This window comes from Stegostoma tigrinum, chromosome 20 (genome assembly GCF_030684315.1).
Source record: "Stegostoma tigrinum isolate sSteTig4 chromosome 20, sSteTig4.hap1, whole genome shotgun sequence".
NCBI classification, from domain to species: Eukaryota; Metazoa; Chordata; class Chondrichthyes; order Orectolobiformes; family Stegostomatidae; genus Stegostoma; species Stegostoma tigrinum.
Genome location: NC_081373.1, coordinates 12,372,133 through 12,384,677, shown reverse-complemented (window position 1 = coordinate 12,384,677; position 12,545 = coordinate 12,372,133). Strand labels below are relative to the sequence as shown.

General features: G+C 43.7%; 1 protein-coding gene across 1 annotated transcript in view; it reads right to left on the bottom strand.

Annotated features, from left to right (window-relative positions):
- The window catches only part of mms19 (MMS19 homolog, cytosolic iron-sulfur assembly component), a 71,927-nt gene that overhangs the window by 7,382 nt on the left and 52,000 nt on the right, over positions 1 to 12,545 (bottom strand). The window contains exons 21-27 of the mRNA XM_048550775.2: positions 11,458 to 11,560; positions 8,594 to 8,668; positions 7,774 to 7,900; positions 5,284 to 5,405; positions 2,545 to 2,601; positions 2,238 to 2,424; positions 1,661 to 1,743 (exon numbers count right to left, since the gene is read on the bottom strand). Coding sequence (XP_048406732.2) covers positions 1,661 to 1,743; positions 2,238 to 2,424; positions 2,545 to 2,601; positions 5,284 to 5,405; positions 7,774 to 7,900; positions 8,594 to 8,668; positions 11,458 to 11,560 — 754 coding nt within the window. The remainder of the gene's footprint in view (positions 1 to 1,660; positions 1,744 to 2,237; positions 2,425 to 2,544; positions 2,602 to 5,283; positions 5,406 to 7,773; positions 7,901 to 8,593; positions 8,669 to 11,457; positions 11,561 to 12,545) is intronic.

Genomic DNA, 12,545 nt, shown 5'->3' with positions numbered 1-12,545 from the left:
GCATATTGGGAGCACAAAAGCTGACATTTCGGGCCTAGACCCTTTCTGATGAAGGGTCTAGGCCCGAAACGTCCGCTTTTGTGCTCCTGAGATGCTGCTTGGCCTGCTGTGTTCATCCAGCTCCACACTTCTTTATCTCGGATTCTCCAACACCTGCAATTCCCATTATCTCTGATCACAAATGAAATGTGCGGCTGATGTAGAATAATACCAATCACACGTCTATTAATTTGGAAATTTTCTAATGAAACTGTTCCAAGATATTACTACACAGCTCCAAGTAGATGGGATTTGAACTGAGGCCTCCTGGCTGAAAGTTTGAGACAATACCACTACATCACGCGAATGATACACCCATCAAGGAAAACTAGCACCAGTCACACACTCCTAGTGATATAGAGTCATACAAATGTACAGCAAAGAAACAGACCCTTTCGTCCACCTCGTCTGCGCCAACCAGATATCATAAATTAATCTGGTCCCATTTACCAGCATTTGGCCCATACCCTTCTAAACCGTACCTATTCATATACTCATCCAGATGCCTTTTAAATATTGTAATTGTACCAGCCTCCATCACTTCCTCAGGCAGCTCATTCCATATACACACTACTCTCTGCATGAAAAAGCTGCCCCCTAAGTCCCTTTTAAATTTTTCCCCTTTTATCTTAAACTAATGCTGTTTAGTTTTGGGCACAAATCCCTGGGATAAAGACTCTATCCATTCGAAATATCCACGTCCCTCAATTTTATAAACCTCTATAAGGTCGCCCCTCACTGTCTAGCACTCTAGGGAAAATTGCCCCAGCCTATTCAGCTTCTCCCTCTAGTTCAGGCTCTGCAACCCCGGCAACATCCTTGTAAATCTTTTCTGAACCCTTTCAAGTTTCAACAACATCTTTTCTACAGCAGGGAGACCAGAATTAAATGCAGTATTCGAAAACTGGCCCATCCAATGTCCTGTAATATGACATCCTAACTCCTGTACTCAATGCAGTGACCAATAAAAACAAGCATACCAAACACTTTCTTCACCATCCTGTCCACCTATGATTCCACTCGCAAGCACTTATGAAATTGCACCCCAAAGTGTCCTTGTCTGGCAACACTCCCCAGGACCTTACCATTAACTATACAAGTCCTGCCCTGATTTGCCTATCCAAAATGCAGCACCTCAATTTTTCTAAACTAAACTCCATCTGCCACTCCTTGGCTCATTTTCCCATCTGATCAAGGTCTTGTTGTACTCTGAGGTAACCTTCGCTGTCCACACCACCACCATTTTGGTGTCATCTGCAAACTTACTAACCATACCTCCTATATTCATTGGCATCAATTACACACTTCATTGATATAAAACACCAATGACTTCTGGCTGGTGCAGTAAAGCACTAAGTGGAAAGAGAGGGAGAGAGTTAAATACAGGAATGCCAGTTAATCACAGTATCACAACCCCAGCAATGTGGTTGACTCTCAATTGCCCTCTGTGCAATTAGGGATGGGCAATAAATGCTGTGTAGCCAGCAATGCCCTCATCCTGTGAACAAATAGAAAAGAAAACATGCACAACACAGAGGTGAACAAATGACTAACAGCAATGAAGCTGCCCAGATTCTACAAAAGGCCCAAAGCCTGAAGGATGAAAAAGGCTTTTACTGACCGATGGGAGCTCAGTCATCAGGACTTGCTTCGGAAGACTGTTCAACACGTGAGAAAGTGCCTTCAGGTAGTTTGCTTTATTATCTGTAACAAAGCAATGCCAGCATACCAGTGTCAGGATGAAAATGCCAATGCTAGCATCAACTGTGCTTATTTAACAAGCAAAACAGGGACGGATTCTCCCATAACCCCACCCCACAACAGCTCTGTAACTAACATCATTTCACCTTGTGACTGCTCAAAAATCCTCCCTCCATACTTCACAGTGTGAACTAGAATTATACTAAACACTGCTCTTGCAGACCAGTAGCAAACTGTAATTATTATATTCTCCATTTCCTTCTGTCAAAGATGCGCGCACACACTCCTAAAGCCGGTGACTCCCAGGACAGAGACTGCAGGGTCCAGGATAGGGGGACTGAATTTCCGAAACCCCAGGATGCAGTGTGGGTCCTGCCCTAATAGTCAGTCCTATTGAAAACAACAGACTGTCCTTTTCTCCCATTTGCCAATTGACCCATTGTGCCTTCTTTCGCTCGAGAATTTCTGTTCCATCTGTGACTGTAGACATGGATCACCTTCACTGGCCGAGTGGAAGCCCTGGACCAGCTTGGGGACATTCTCAGTGAAGAATCGCTGCCGGTACATGATGCGAATGTCAGCGTGAGTGGCCTTGTTCAGGACATCCGAGGAGTCACTGACCAACACAGAGAATCCGTCCGCTGCCTCAGTTCCCAGATCGGGGTCAGTGAGCAGCTGTATCAGCTAGAGCAAAAGGAGAGATTGAAATAAGTGTGATGGGGAATGGGAACAGGCAGATTTGGGAAGAGATTAGAAAGAAAACAAGCTCCATGTTGTGTACGAGATCAGAGAGAAACCTCTTACCTTGTCTGTCAAAGTGGCGGCTAGAGAATGATAACGCAGCACAAGTGCTTTTGTTAACTAGGGAAATAATACAAAAAAGAGGAGATTGTTAGACAGAGCAGAATACTGCTCGCATTCACATCCCAAGGATGTCAGAAACATCACCTGAATGCATCCACATTGATCACAATAAAAGGACGTTAAACTTACAGGTGAGCAGATGGCTAAAAGCTAATCATTTCATATTTTTAAAAACTATTTTCCAATCATGAGATTTGGGCTTTGCTGACTGGGCCACATTTCTTGCCCATCCCCAGTTGTCCTTGAGAAAGTGGTGGTGAGTTGCCTTCTTGAACTGCTGCAGCCCAAGTGGAGGTAGACTCATGGTGGTGAAAGTGAGAATTCCAGGGTTCTGACCCAGCGACAATGAAGGAACGATGATATATTTCCAAGTCAGGACGGTGAGTGCTTTGGAGGGGAACTCGCAGGTGATTATGTTCCCACATACCAGCTAGTCCTTCCAGATGGTAGAGATCATGAGCTTGAACGGTGTTGTAAATGGAGCCTCGATGAGCTGCTGCAGTTCATCGCGTAGATAGTACACACTGGGTTCAATTCCCATGTCGGCTGAGGTGATCATGAAGGAGTCACCTTCTCAACCTCTCCCCTGTCCTGAGATGCAGTGACCCTCAGGTTAAAGCATCACCAGTCATCTCTCTCCAATGAGACAGCAGCCCTATGGTTTGGTAGGACTATGGAAACTTCATCTGGACCTATTTATGTGACTGGCTCAGTTTCTGGTCAATGGTAACCCCCAGAATGTTAACAGTAGGAAATTCAGCAGTGCTAGGAAAGGTATTTTTCCTAATGACCAATCCTGGGACCTGATGGCATTTACCACCTTTACCAGCATATGGTACTGAGTAAGGGTTGTTTGAGGTAGTTTACTGTCACCAGTTTTCCTTTGTCTTTGCTTTGTCTGGCGTCTATCTAGTGATTAGTGGTGGAGGACAATGAGAACAGAAGAGGCCCTGTTTTCAGATAACAAGAAAGGTTACTGCACAATAGCATTAAACACAAAGACATCTGGTCAGGCATCCTTCTGAGAACCTTAGCAGCTGGTACAGCTCTATCTACTTCCTCCAAAAACTAGAATAAGACCCTAAGATATAGGAACAGATATTCAGCTCGTGGAGTCTGCTATGTCAATTTGCTTCTCAAATCCATTCTTCAGCCTTCTGCCGGTCACCCTTGATCCCTTGAATAATCTAGAATGTATCTACCTCTGTTTTAAACACACTCAATGACTTGGACTCCACAGGTTTCTGCGGTAATGGTTTCCACAGATCTACAACCCTCTGGCTGAAGAAATTCCTAGTCATCTCAGTTCTAAAGGTTATCCCTTCACTCTGAGGCTGGGCCCTTGGGTCCTAATATCTCCTACTAATGGAAACATCTTCTCCACGTCCACTGTATCCAAGCCTCTCAGTATTCTGCTCATTTCAATCAGACCCCCACCCCCTCACTCTTCAAAATTATCAAGCACAGACCCAGAGTCCTCAACTGCTCCTCATATGACAAGCCCTTCACCTTTGTGAACCTCCTCTGGACCCCATCCAAGGCCAGGATATTTGGCTCAAAACTGCTCTCAACATACAAAAAGATGCAATCTGACCAGAGCCCGATATGGCCTTAGTATCACACCACTGCTGTTGTAATTTAGCCCTTTTGAAATGCAATGAATGCTAATATTGCATTTGCCTTCCTAACTGCTAGAATGAAACTGCATGTTAATCTTAGGAGAATGCTGAGTTGCATGCCTTGTCTCCACCCACACTATATGTGACATTAGTAGGATGGGTGGAACTTGTAACATGAATATTAACCTTATCAGAGCCACTATTCATACAACAGTGGGTAATCAAAATGCAGTGCAGTCTGCCGGAAAGACACTAGAGAATGAAAGAAGTGGTATTAGAAAATATAAAGAGATACTGAGTCTCAAACTTGCATCACAGAAGAAAAAGGCTGTTTGGCCCATCATGCACCTGTCAGCTCTCTGAATGAGCAACTAATTTACACCCATTCCTCCAACTGGTAAAACGTTTCAGCATTCACTGTCCTCTTCAAAACAGTACAGACCCTGCTGCAGTTTCCGGTAAATCCCTTCGTAAATTGTGAACTGCTGCACCGAGTCATTGGATAGCATCTGAGAGCAGGAACCCTGGCCAATTTTCCCCATGCTCCTTCACCCAAGAATGTCCAGAGAAGTTCTAGTGCCTGTACTCAGATACAATTGTTGTATAATACAGCAAATGTCTTAGTTGAGTGTAGCATTTTAATTTGCACGTTTGAGAGTTCAATTCTCACTCCAGAAGCTCAAGCACAAAATCCAGGGTGATTCTCTTGGTGCTAGTTCTAAACAAAGGCCGCACCTTCAGTGGTGCTGTGAAATAAAAGGTGCCATGAAAGCAAGGCCCTGTTTGCCCTCTCAAAGAGGAAAAGGGTCCACAGTTACTATTCTGACCAGAAGCAAAGAAGTTCTCCCATGTCCTGGTCATCCGTCAGGAATCACGAGTGGACAAAAGTAATTGTTAATTATCACATTGCTGCTTTTGGGAGCTTGCTGTGTACAAACAGGCCAATCGTCTGTTCCAAAAGTGACTACAATTACTTTTTTAGTTCATGAAAGGCACTATATATAAATACACATTTTTCAAAAATCTAATAACTGTAACTACTGGCATATAAATTCCTTACCCAAAGCAGCAAGGTGAAAACTCGGGTCCTGCTAGTGGCCTGTGTACAATCTCCAGAGTTTCTCTCCAGCCCACTGTCAATTTTTTTCAACACATCCTGGAGAACAGAATCCAACTGTTCACCTACAAACAGACACGGGGAAAGAATTAATCACAGGACAGTTACACTCAACCTGAGCTGAGGATCCTGCAACTGAAAGTGGTTAAAAAAAGCCAAGAAGCTGAAGTTGTCTCTCAAAAACTATTTTAAGAATCTAAGAACTAGGAGCAGGGGTATGCAATTCAGCCCGTGGAGCCTGATTCACCATTCAATATGACTGTGGATGATCTCATCTCAGCCTTGACACCACTTTCTTGCCTGCTCTCCATAAACCCTTCAACCCATTATTAATTGAAAATCTGCCTAATTTGTCCTCAAATGTCCTGGCATTTACTGCATCACATTCCACAGATTCATAACACTTTGAGAGAAGCAATTTCTCCTCATGTCTGTCTTAAATGTGCTACCCTTCATCCTTATGGATAAACTCTGATATGGATATCCAATTAGATAAAACTTATTAAGTCACAAATAAATATAGCGTTCATGTGAAGCAATGTTAGAAAAGGGGTGTCACATGACATAATCCCAGATTTGAAGTAATTCACTCTGCCTTCACTTCCAGTGCAAGTTCTTATGTCAACATTCATCTTAAAGTGTCCATGTTATTTATCCTTTGCAATTACAGCATCTTGCAATGGGCTCTGCTGCCACTAGAGGGAGCACAATCACAAAATGACAGTTGACACAAGCAATTTTCCATTGCAAATCCAGCCACAGAATTATACCAGAACCACAGTGACATAGCAATGTAAGCACATACAAAATCTCCAATGCAGACACCGCAAGCTACAGTGCTCTTCACCACTAAGATAGCAAAGAATAGTGAGCAGTTCTTGACGGTGAGCATGTCCCAAACCAGGGGTCAGAGCCTGAGGATTTGGGGCAGACCATTTAGTACAGAAATACAGGAGATGTTTCTTCACCCAATGAGTCGTGAGCCTGTGGAATTAATTATCACAGGAAGTAGTTGATACCAAAACACTGGCTACATTCATGAGGCAGCTAGACATAGTGTTTGGGGTGAGTGGAGAGAAAGCAGGATTCGGTTACTGAGTTGGACAGTCAGCCATGATTATGAAAACTGGCAGAGCAGGCTTGAAGGGCAGAATGACCTCCTCCTGCTGCTATCTTATTTGTTTCTATACCTCAGGAATCATTTTTTAAAAAGGAGGCAGTGAGGTGCGAATTGTTGGTGTTCGTGGATGGTTTCCCCTTTGTGACAGAAAGGTCGTACATATAAACGGCAGAGACTGGTGACTGTCTCCCAAAGCCTGCCGACTGTCTACAAGGTACAAGTCAGGATGTGACGGAATATTCCTCAGTGGCCAGAATGAGTACAATTTCAACATCTGAAGAGGCCTGACACCATCCGAAATAAAGCAGCCTGCTTGACTGACACTCATCCTCCAGCTTTGATGATCACTCTTTCCACAAAAGCAAACTGACAGGAGTGTGTAGCATTTCTGGGATGCACTGCAGCAACTCATCATACCCAGAACTCTGGCCATCTAGGAGGACAAGGGCGGCAGGTAAATAGGAGCACCACCACCTGCAAGTTTGCCTCCAAGCAACTCAGCACCCTGACTTGGAAATATATTGCATTCCTTCACTGTCACCAGGTCAAAATCCTCAAGTTCCTTCCTTAACAGCATTATGTGTCTCCATATAACATGTGGAATACAGCGTTTCAACACAACTTTCCCAAAGACTTCTGAGGAAGGGTCACCGAGCACAGGAATTGGTGAAGGCTGGTACAAGTACAACATTTAAAAGGCATCTGGATGGGTCAATGAATAGTGAGGGTTTAAGAGGGATATGGGCCAAATGCTGGCAAATGGGGCAAGATTAATTTAGAATATCTGGTCAGCATGGGAGGGTTGGACCCAAGAGTCTGTCTCTGTGCTGTACATCTCTTTGACTCTATGACCTGAAACGTTAACTAATTTCTCTGCACAGATGCTGCCAGGCTTGTTGAACTTGTCCAACAACTTCTGTTTTTGTTTCTCAAGGAGCATTTAGGAATGGGCAACAAACAGTGGCCTAACCAGTGATTCTGCTGATAGGTGCTGCTTATTAAGGTTAAGGTGCCTTTTCTTTTTACATCAACAGAGAGTCTCGAGTTAAAACCTGAATGCAGCTTTCAATTAAACTGATATGTGGGAGAGAACATTTGGAATGACTTACCAATATAGTGACAGCTCTCAAATCACCTTTGCAACAAACATCCAACAGTTGCGCATAATGTGGAAGGAAATGGTTGCCAAACGATGCATGCCACCCATGAATGAATAAATAAAAGTCTTGATTGCAGAATAGTGAGTAATGAGCTGATTTAGATCGCTACTTCTCGCCTGTGAAAGGAAACGCTCACCCAGATCCCAATCTCACCTGCAGGGTATTTGTTGATAAGGCCAGCAATGCATTTGGCCGCAGACGTGTAAGTGAATCGATGGTCACTGGTGCAAGCTAGCTCCATGAGTTGTACCAGCAACTTCTCCTGTTGTGGTACTGTTATCTGCAATAAAGAAATGCTTCTGTAACTTAACAATTAGTGATCTGAGATTTAAGAAATGAAATTAGACCTCATTCAGGAGTGGTCCTCCCTCATGTTGTTATCAAAAAGAAAGGACTCAGTAATAGGATTAGAACTTTACTACAGTGCGCGTATATAGATCTCCACACTTGGCGTTTAGAGCAAAACTGTCTAAATATATGCAGATTAGAATCATAGAATCCCTACAATGCAGATAGGGGCTATTTGGCCCTCAAGTTTGCAATGACCTTCTGAAGAGCATCCCTTACCCCCACCCCAGCCCTACAAACCCACATTTATCCACCAAGCCTGCACAACATTGGACACCTAGGGGAAATTTAGCACGGCCAATCCACCTAACTAACACATCTTTGGACTCTGGGAAGAAAGAAACCCATCCAGTCGGGGGAGAAGGTGCAAACTGCACACAGTCAGTCACCCAAGGCAGGAATTGAAGGCAGACCTCTGCCACTGTCCGGCAACAGTGCTAACCACTGCACCACCATGCTGCCCTCTACGCTGTTTCAAACACTCCCAATTATATGGTCTAAACAGAGTAAAGCTTGCGCTACACTATCCCAATCAAACGCTTCCAAAGGAGGTACGACACCAAGGAGGAGAAGAACATCTAGTGATTGTGATAATTTTGCTTGTTTAGGTCAGGTTAAGACTCACATTCTTTGGCAGGGAGCAGACCGCAGCTTGCAGGAGGGCAATCAGCTGAGTTTGTGGCCACGGAGAATTCGGTGACTGGAAAACAAAGGAAGAAAATTTTACAGCCTACAGGTGAAACATTTCAATTTCTCAATTCTGTATAACTTCTGACTCCCATTATAAATACTGCTGAAAGGTGGAATAGCCAAAGCTCCACTGTGTCGAGCTTTGGACAACATAGGGGAAGTATAAGGCCGCTTTCAATTGCAGCGATGAGGAGTACTGGATCCTTTTCTTCATTCTGTGGAAGGAGGGAAGTGCTTGGATTTGTAACACCTTTTGTTTCAAGAGCCCTGTGTGAGCATCAGGCATTCCTTGATCAGATTGAAAAATGGAACTCCCTGGGCTCCATCCCAGCATGGATTCTCTGCAAGCATAGGCCAATCCCATTGCAGCCCGAAGTCCGGTTGTATATTAGAGCCTCACGTTAAACAGTTTGTCATCCCAAAGATGAATGGCATTGTCTTTAAATTACTTAGGCACTTTTTGATCAACCACATAATAAAAGTGTCCGAGATAACGAAGTATGGAGCTGGACGAACACAGCAGGCCAAGCAGCATCTCAGGAGCACAAAAACTGACGTTTCGGGCCTAGGCCCTTCATCAGGAAAGGTTTCAAGGCCGAACAGATTACAAGAGAGTTGCAGTGGGAGAGAGATCCCCTGAGATTTGTCCGGAGGGAGGAGGGTAACCTCTTCAGGTTAGGCATCCCTGGAAGAGGCTTCGCAGTGAGGTTAAAATTGTATCAGAGATAATGGGAACTGCAATCCGAGATAACAAAGTGTGGAGCTGGATGAACACAGCAGCCAAGCAGCATCTTAGGAGCACAAAAACTGACTTTTCGGAGTGTCGATTTAATGGGATGAGTTGGTTAAGGGGTGGAGTGAAACATTAGGTTTCTGAGTAAGTCTGCAAGCTAAGACAGGGAGCTATCAAGGAGATGTCTGAGCTTCAAACCAAGGGTGGGCAGAAGGAAGGGGTAAGGCTATTCAGGATTGAGATGAGGAAGCACGGCTTCACTCAGAGGGTAATGAATCTTTGGAATTCTTTACGTCTCAAGGCTGTCGAAATGTGTTTCAGTCAGAGACGTAAGATTTCTACATAGTAATAACATCAAGGGATATTGAGATAACGCAGGAAAATGGTACTGGAGTAGAAGATCAGCTTCAAATCGCCTTGAAAAGGCAGAATGAGGTCAAAAGGGTGAATGACTTAGTCCTGTTCCTACATTTTACGTTCTTAGAAATACTCAAAATCAGAGGCTCATCATCCTCTCTCAAACCATTTCCTGCTGTTTATGAAGTCACTGGTGTGGAGACCTGGGGCAGTTCTCCAATCAAGTCAGTCAAAGCAATAGGGGATAAATCTCATCTGAGTTTGGGAGGTAGGCAGAACGAAACTTTTCTGACATCAGCTCAGTTCCAAATAAAGTTTTGTCAGGCAGCGTCAGATATCAGTATCTTAGCCAAATTGCAATTCTTCACCCAAGCCTCAACAGCACTCTGCCAAGCAGACTATTTGACTGACTAAGCTGTGCATAGCATCCCCTCCACATTCTTTCTGATAGAAACACTGGCCTTTCCAGTGATCTATCACCTATCTTCTCTGATTTAATTCCTTCCACTGTCGCAGCTGAAATTAGCTGATTCATTACAATGGCACAGGTATAGAGTAATGCAGAAACGGCAGGAGCAGTGAGGCTATTTGAGACTGCTCCAACTTTTGATATAACAGGCTGATCCATCGTCAGCTCCATTTCTTGTCCCACACCCATGTTTCCTGATTCAGTTACTGGTCAAAAATCTTTATTTTAAAAATCATTCTTTTGTGTTATATCAGCATCACTGGCAAGGCCAGCACTTGTTGCCCGTCTGCCCCTTGTCCTGGAGAAGATGGTCTTGAGCTGCCTCCTTAAACCACAGCCGTCTCAGCTGTGTCAATACGAAGTGAAATATATGCAACAACTAAGCATTCACAGCATTTCTGTGAAAAGAATTCCAAAGATTCAGAACACTTTTAATGTAGAAATTAGGAGCAGGAACAGATTGTTCAGCTCCTTGAACCTGCTGTACTATTTCAAGTATATCATGGCTGATCTGATTGCAGCCTCAGCTCCCAACAGTGTTCCAAACACTCATGACCCCCACGGAAAGGACATTTTCTTTCTTGAACTATGGCGACTTTTCGGATGAATAACCAGTTTCTGTGCCACAAATGGCTTGTTGCTTATTCTGAGACTCCAACCCCTAGTTCGAGACTCCCTGAACGATAAACTTATGGAGTCCTCAGGAGGGTTGAAGGGCCTGCTGAGATGAAATGTCTGAATTTGAATTTAACATTTATTGTGCAGAACAGGGAACACCCTATGGTCTTGCTGCTGTAAAGTTAGTGTTGCTACAGTTGGGCTGAATACAGCTGTACCCAAGATGCCAGATAGCTGGCTCTTGCAAATCACCGTCAGAAGGGCAGTATCATGGAAAACAGTGTTAAGGTAATTGCAACTCTAGGTCCTGAGTTATGGTAATCTAGAATGCACTGGGCAGTGGAGAGAAATTCAGCAATTAACTTACATAGGAAACCTGCTAAATATTTCCACAAGTTAAAGGTAGACATTTTCAATCAAACTGTTAAGATATGGAATGACATACCTTGGAATGGGTAGGATGAGAACCTGGCCATCTGGTCCAGAGTTGGGACACTACCACTGTGTCACAGGAACCCTCAAGAGCCATGGGACTAATTGGCAGTTGTTTCAAAGCTGGTGCAGGCATTACGTGCAAAACGATTCTACGATTAAATATCATTAACCAAAAACAGTGACTCACCTGAAAAGGCTGGAACTTTCTGGAAAGGTTATTTTCAGGCAAGAAGGAGACATCCCCATCGAGATACAAGGCCACAATCTGGGAAATTGTTCTGGAAGCTAGTCTAAGAGTGGATGGTGTTGGAGGGGGAACAAGGAAAACAAAAACTTCGTTTTCATGAAAAATAACTTCCTAAACACAATGGACAAATTCCAAAAGATAACTAATCACTCAAAAATAATTTTGCTGCCAGATAATTTTCAAAAGCCAGATTCACACCGAGGGCGACAATGTTGCTGACAACCTTAGCATTCGTTTTTCTTTGTTCGTCCATGGGATTTAGGCATCAGTGGCAAAGTTGACAGATGCTGCCGGTCCCTAATTGCCCTTGAACTGAATGGCTTGTTGGGCCATTTCACAGTGCAATTAGCTGTTAACTACATTTATTGAGTCACATTGTCTAGAGTCGCATATAGCCAGATTACCCTCCCAAAAGGACGTGAGGGAACCGGATGGATTTTTCACAACAATCAATGATGATTTCATGGTCACCACTAAGACTGTTTCAAGGATTTAGAAATGAAATTTAAGTTCCACAAACCACCATGAGTGACTTCGGGCCATGTCCCCAATGACTTAGCCTGGGTTCCTGGATTACTAGTTTACTGACATTATCACTGTGCCACTATAACCCTGTCCCAAACTCCCAGAGTAGGTGGTGGATCTTCTAGAACTGCGGTTAGTCATTGGATACCATGGAGTGACAGACTAAACTACCTCAGGAGAACAATGAAGTTGGTGTGAGCGGGGATCACCAAGACCACCCAGACAGGGCAAGGTCAGCAGTATTCCTTCCCTCAAGGGCATTGCGGCTAAAGGCCCAGTTTGTTCACCAGTCAAATAGTTCAACTTTTATTAACACAAAATTTCTGAAAACTGGACTCAAGAGCTCAAACTGATGTCGTTTAATTGGAACTTGTAACCTTTACAAACTGAAAGGAAGGAACATCAGACAATTATCAACTTGTGATAACTGGCAAAACTATCAGAGGGAAATTCAGGGATTTTCTTTTAATTTTACACAGCAAGTTACTGTGATCTGGAATGTG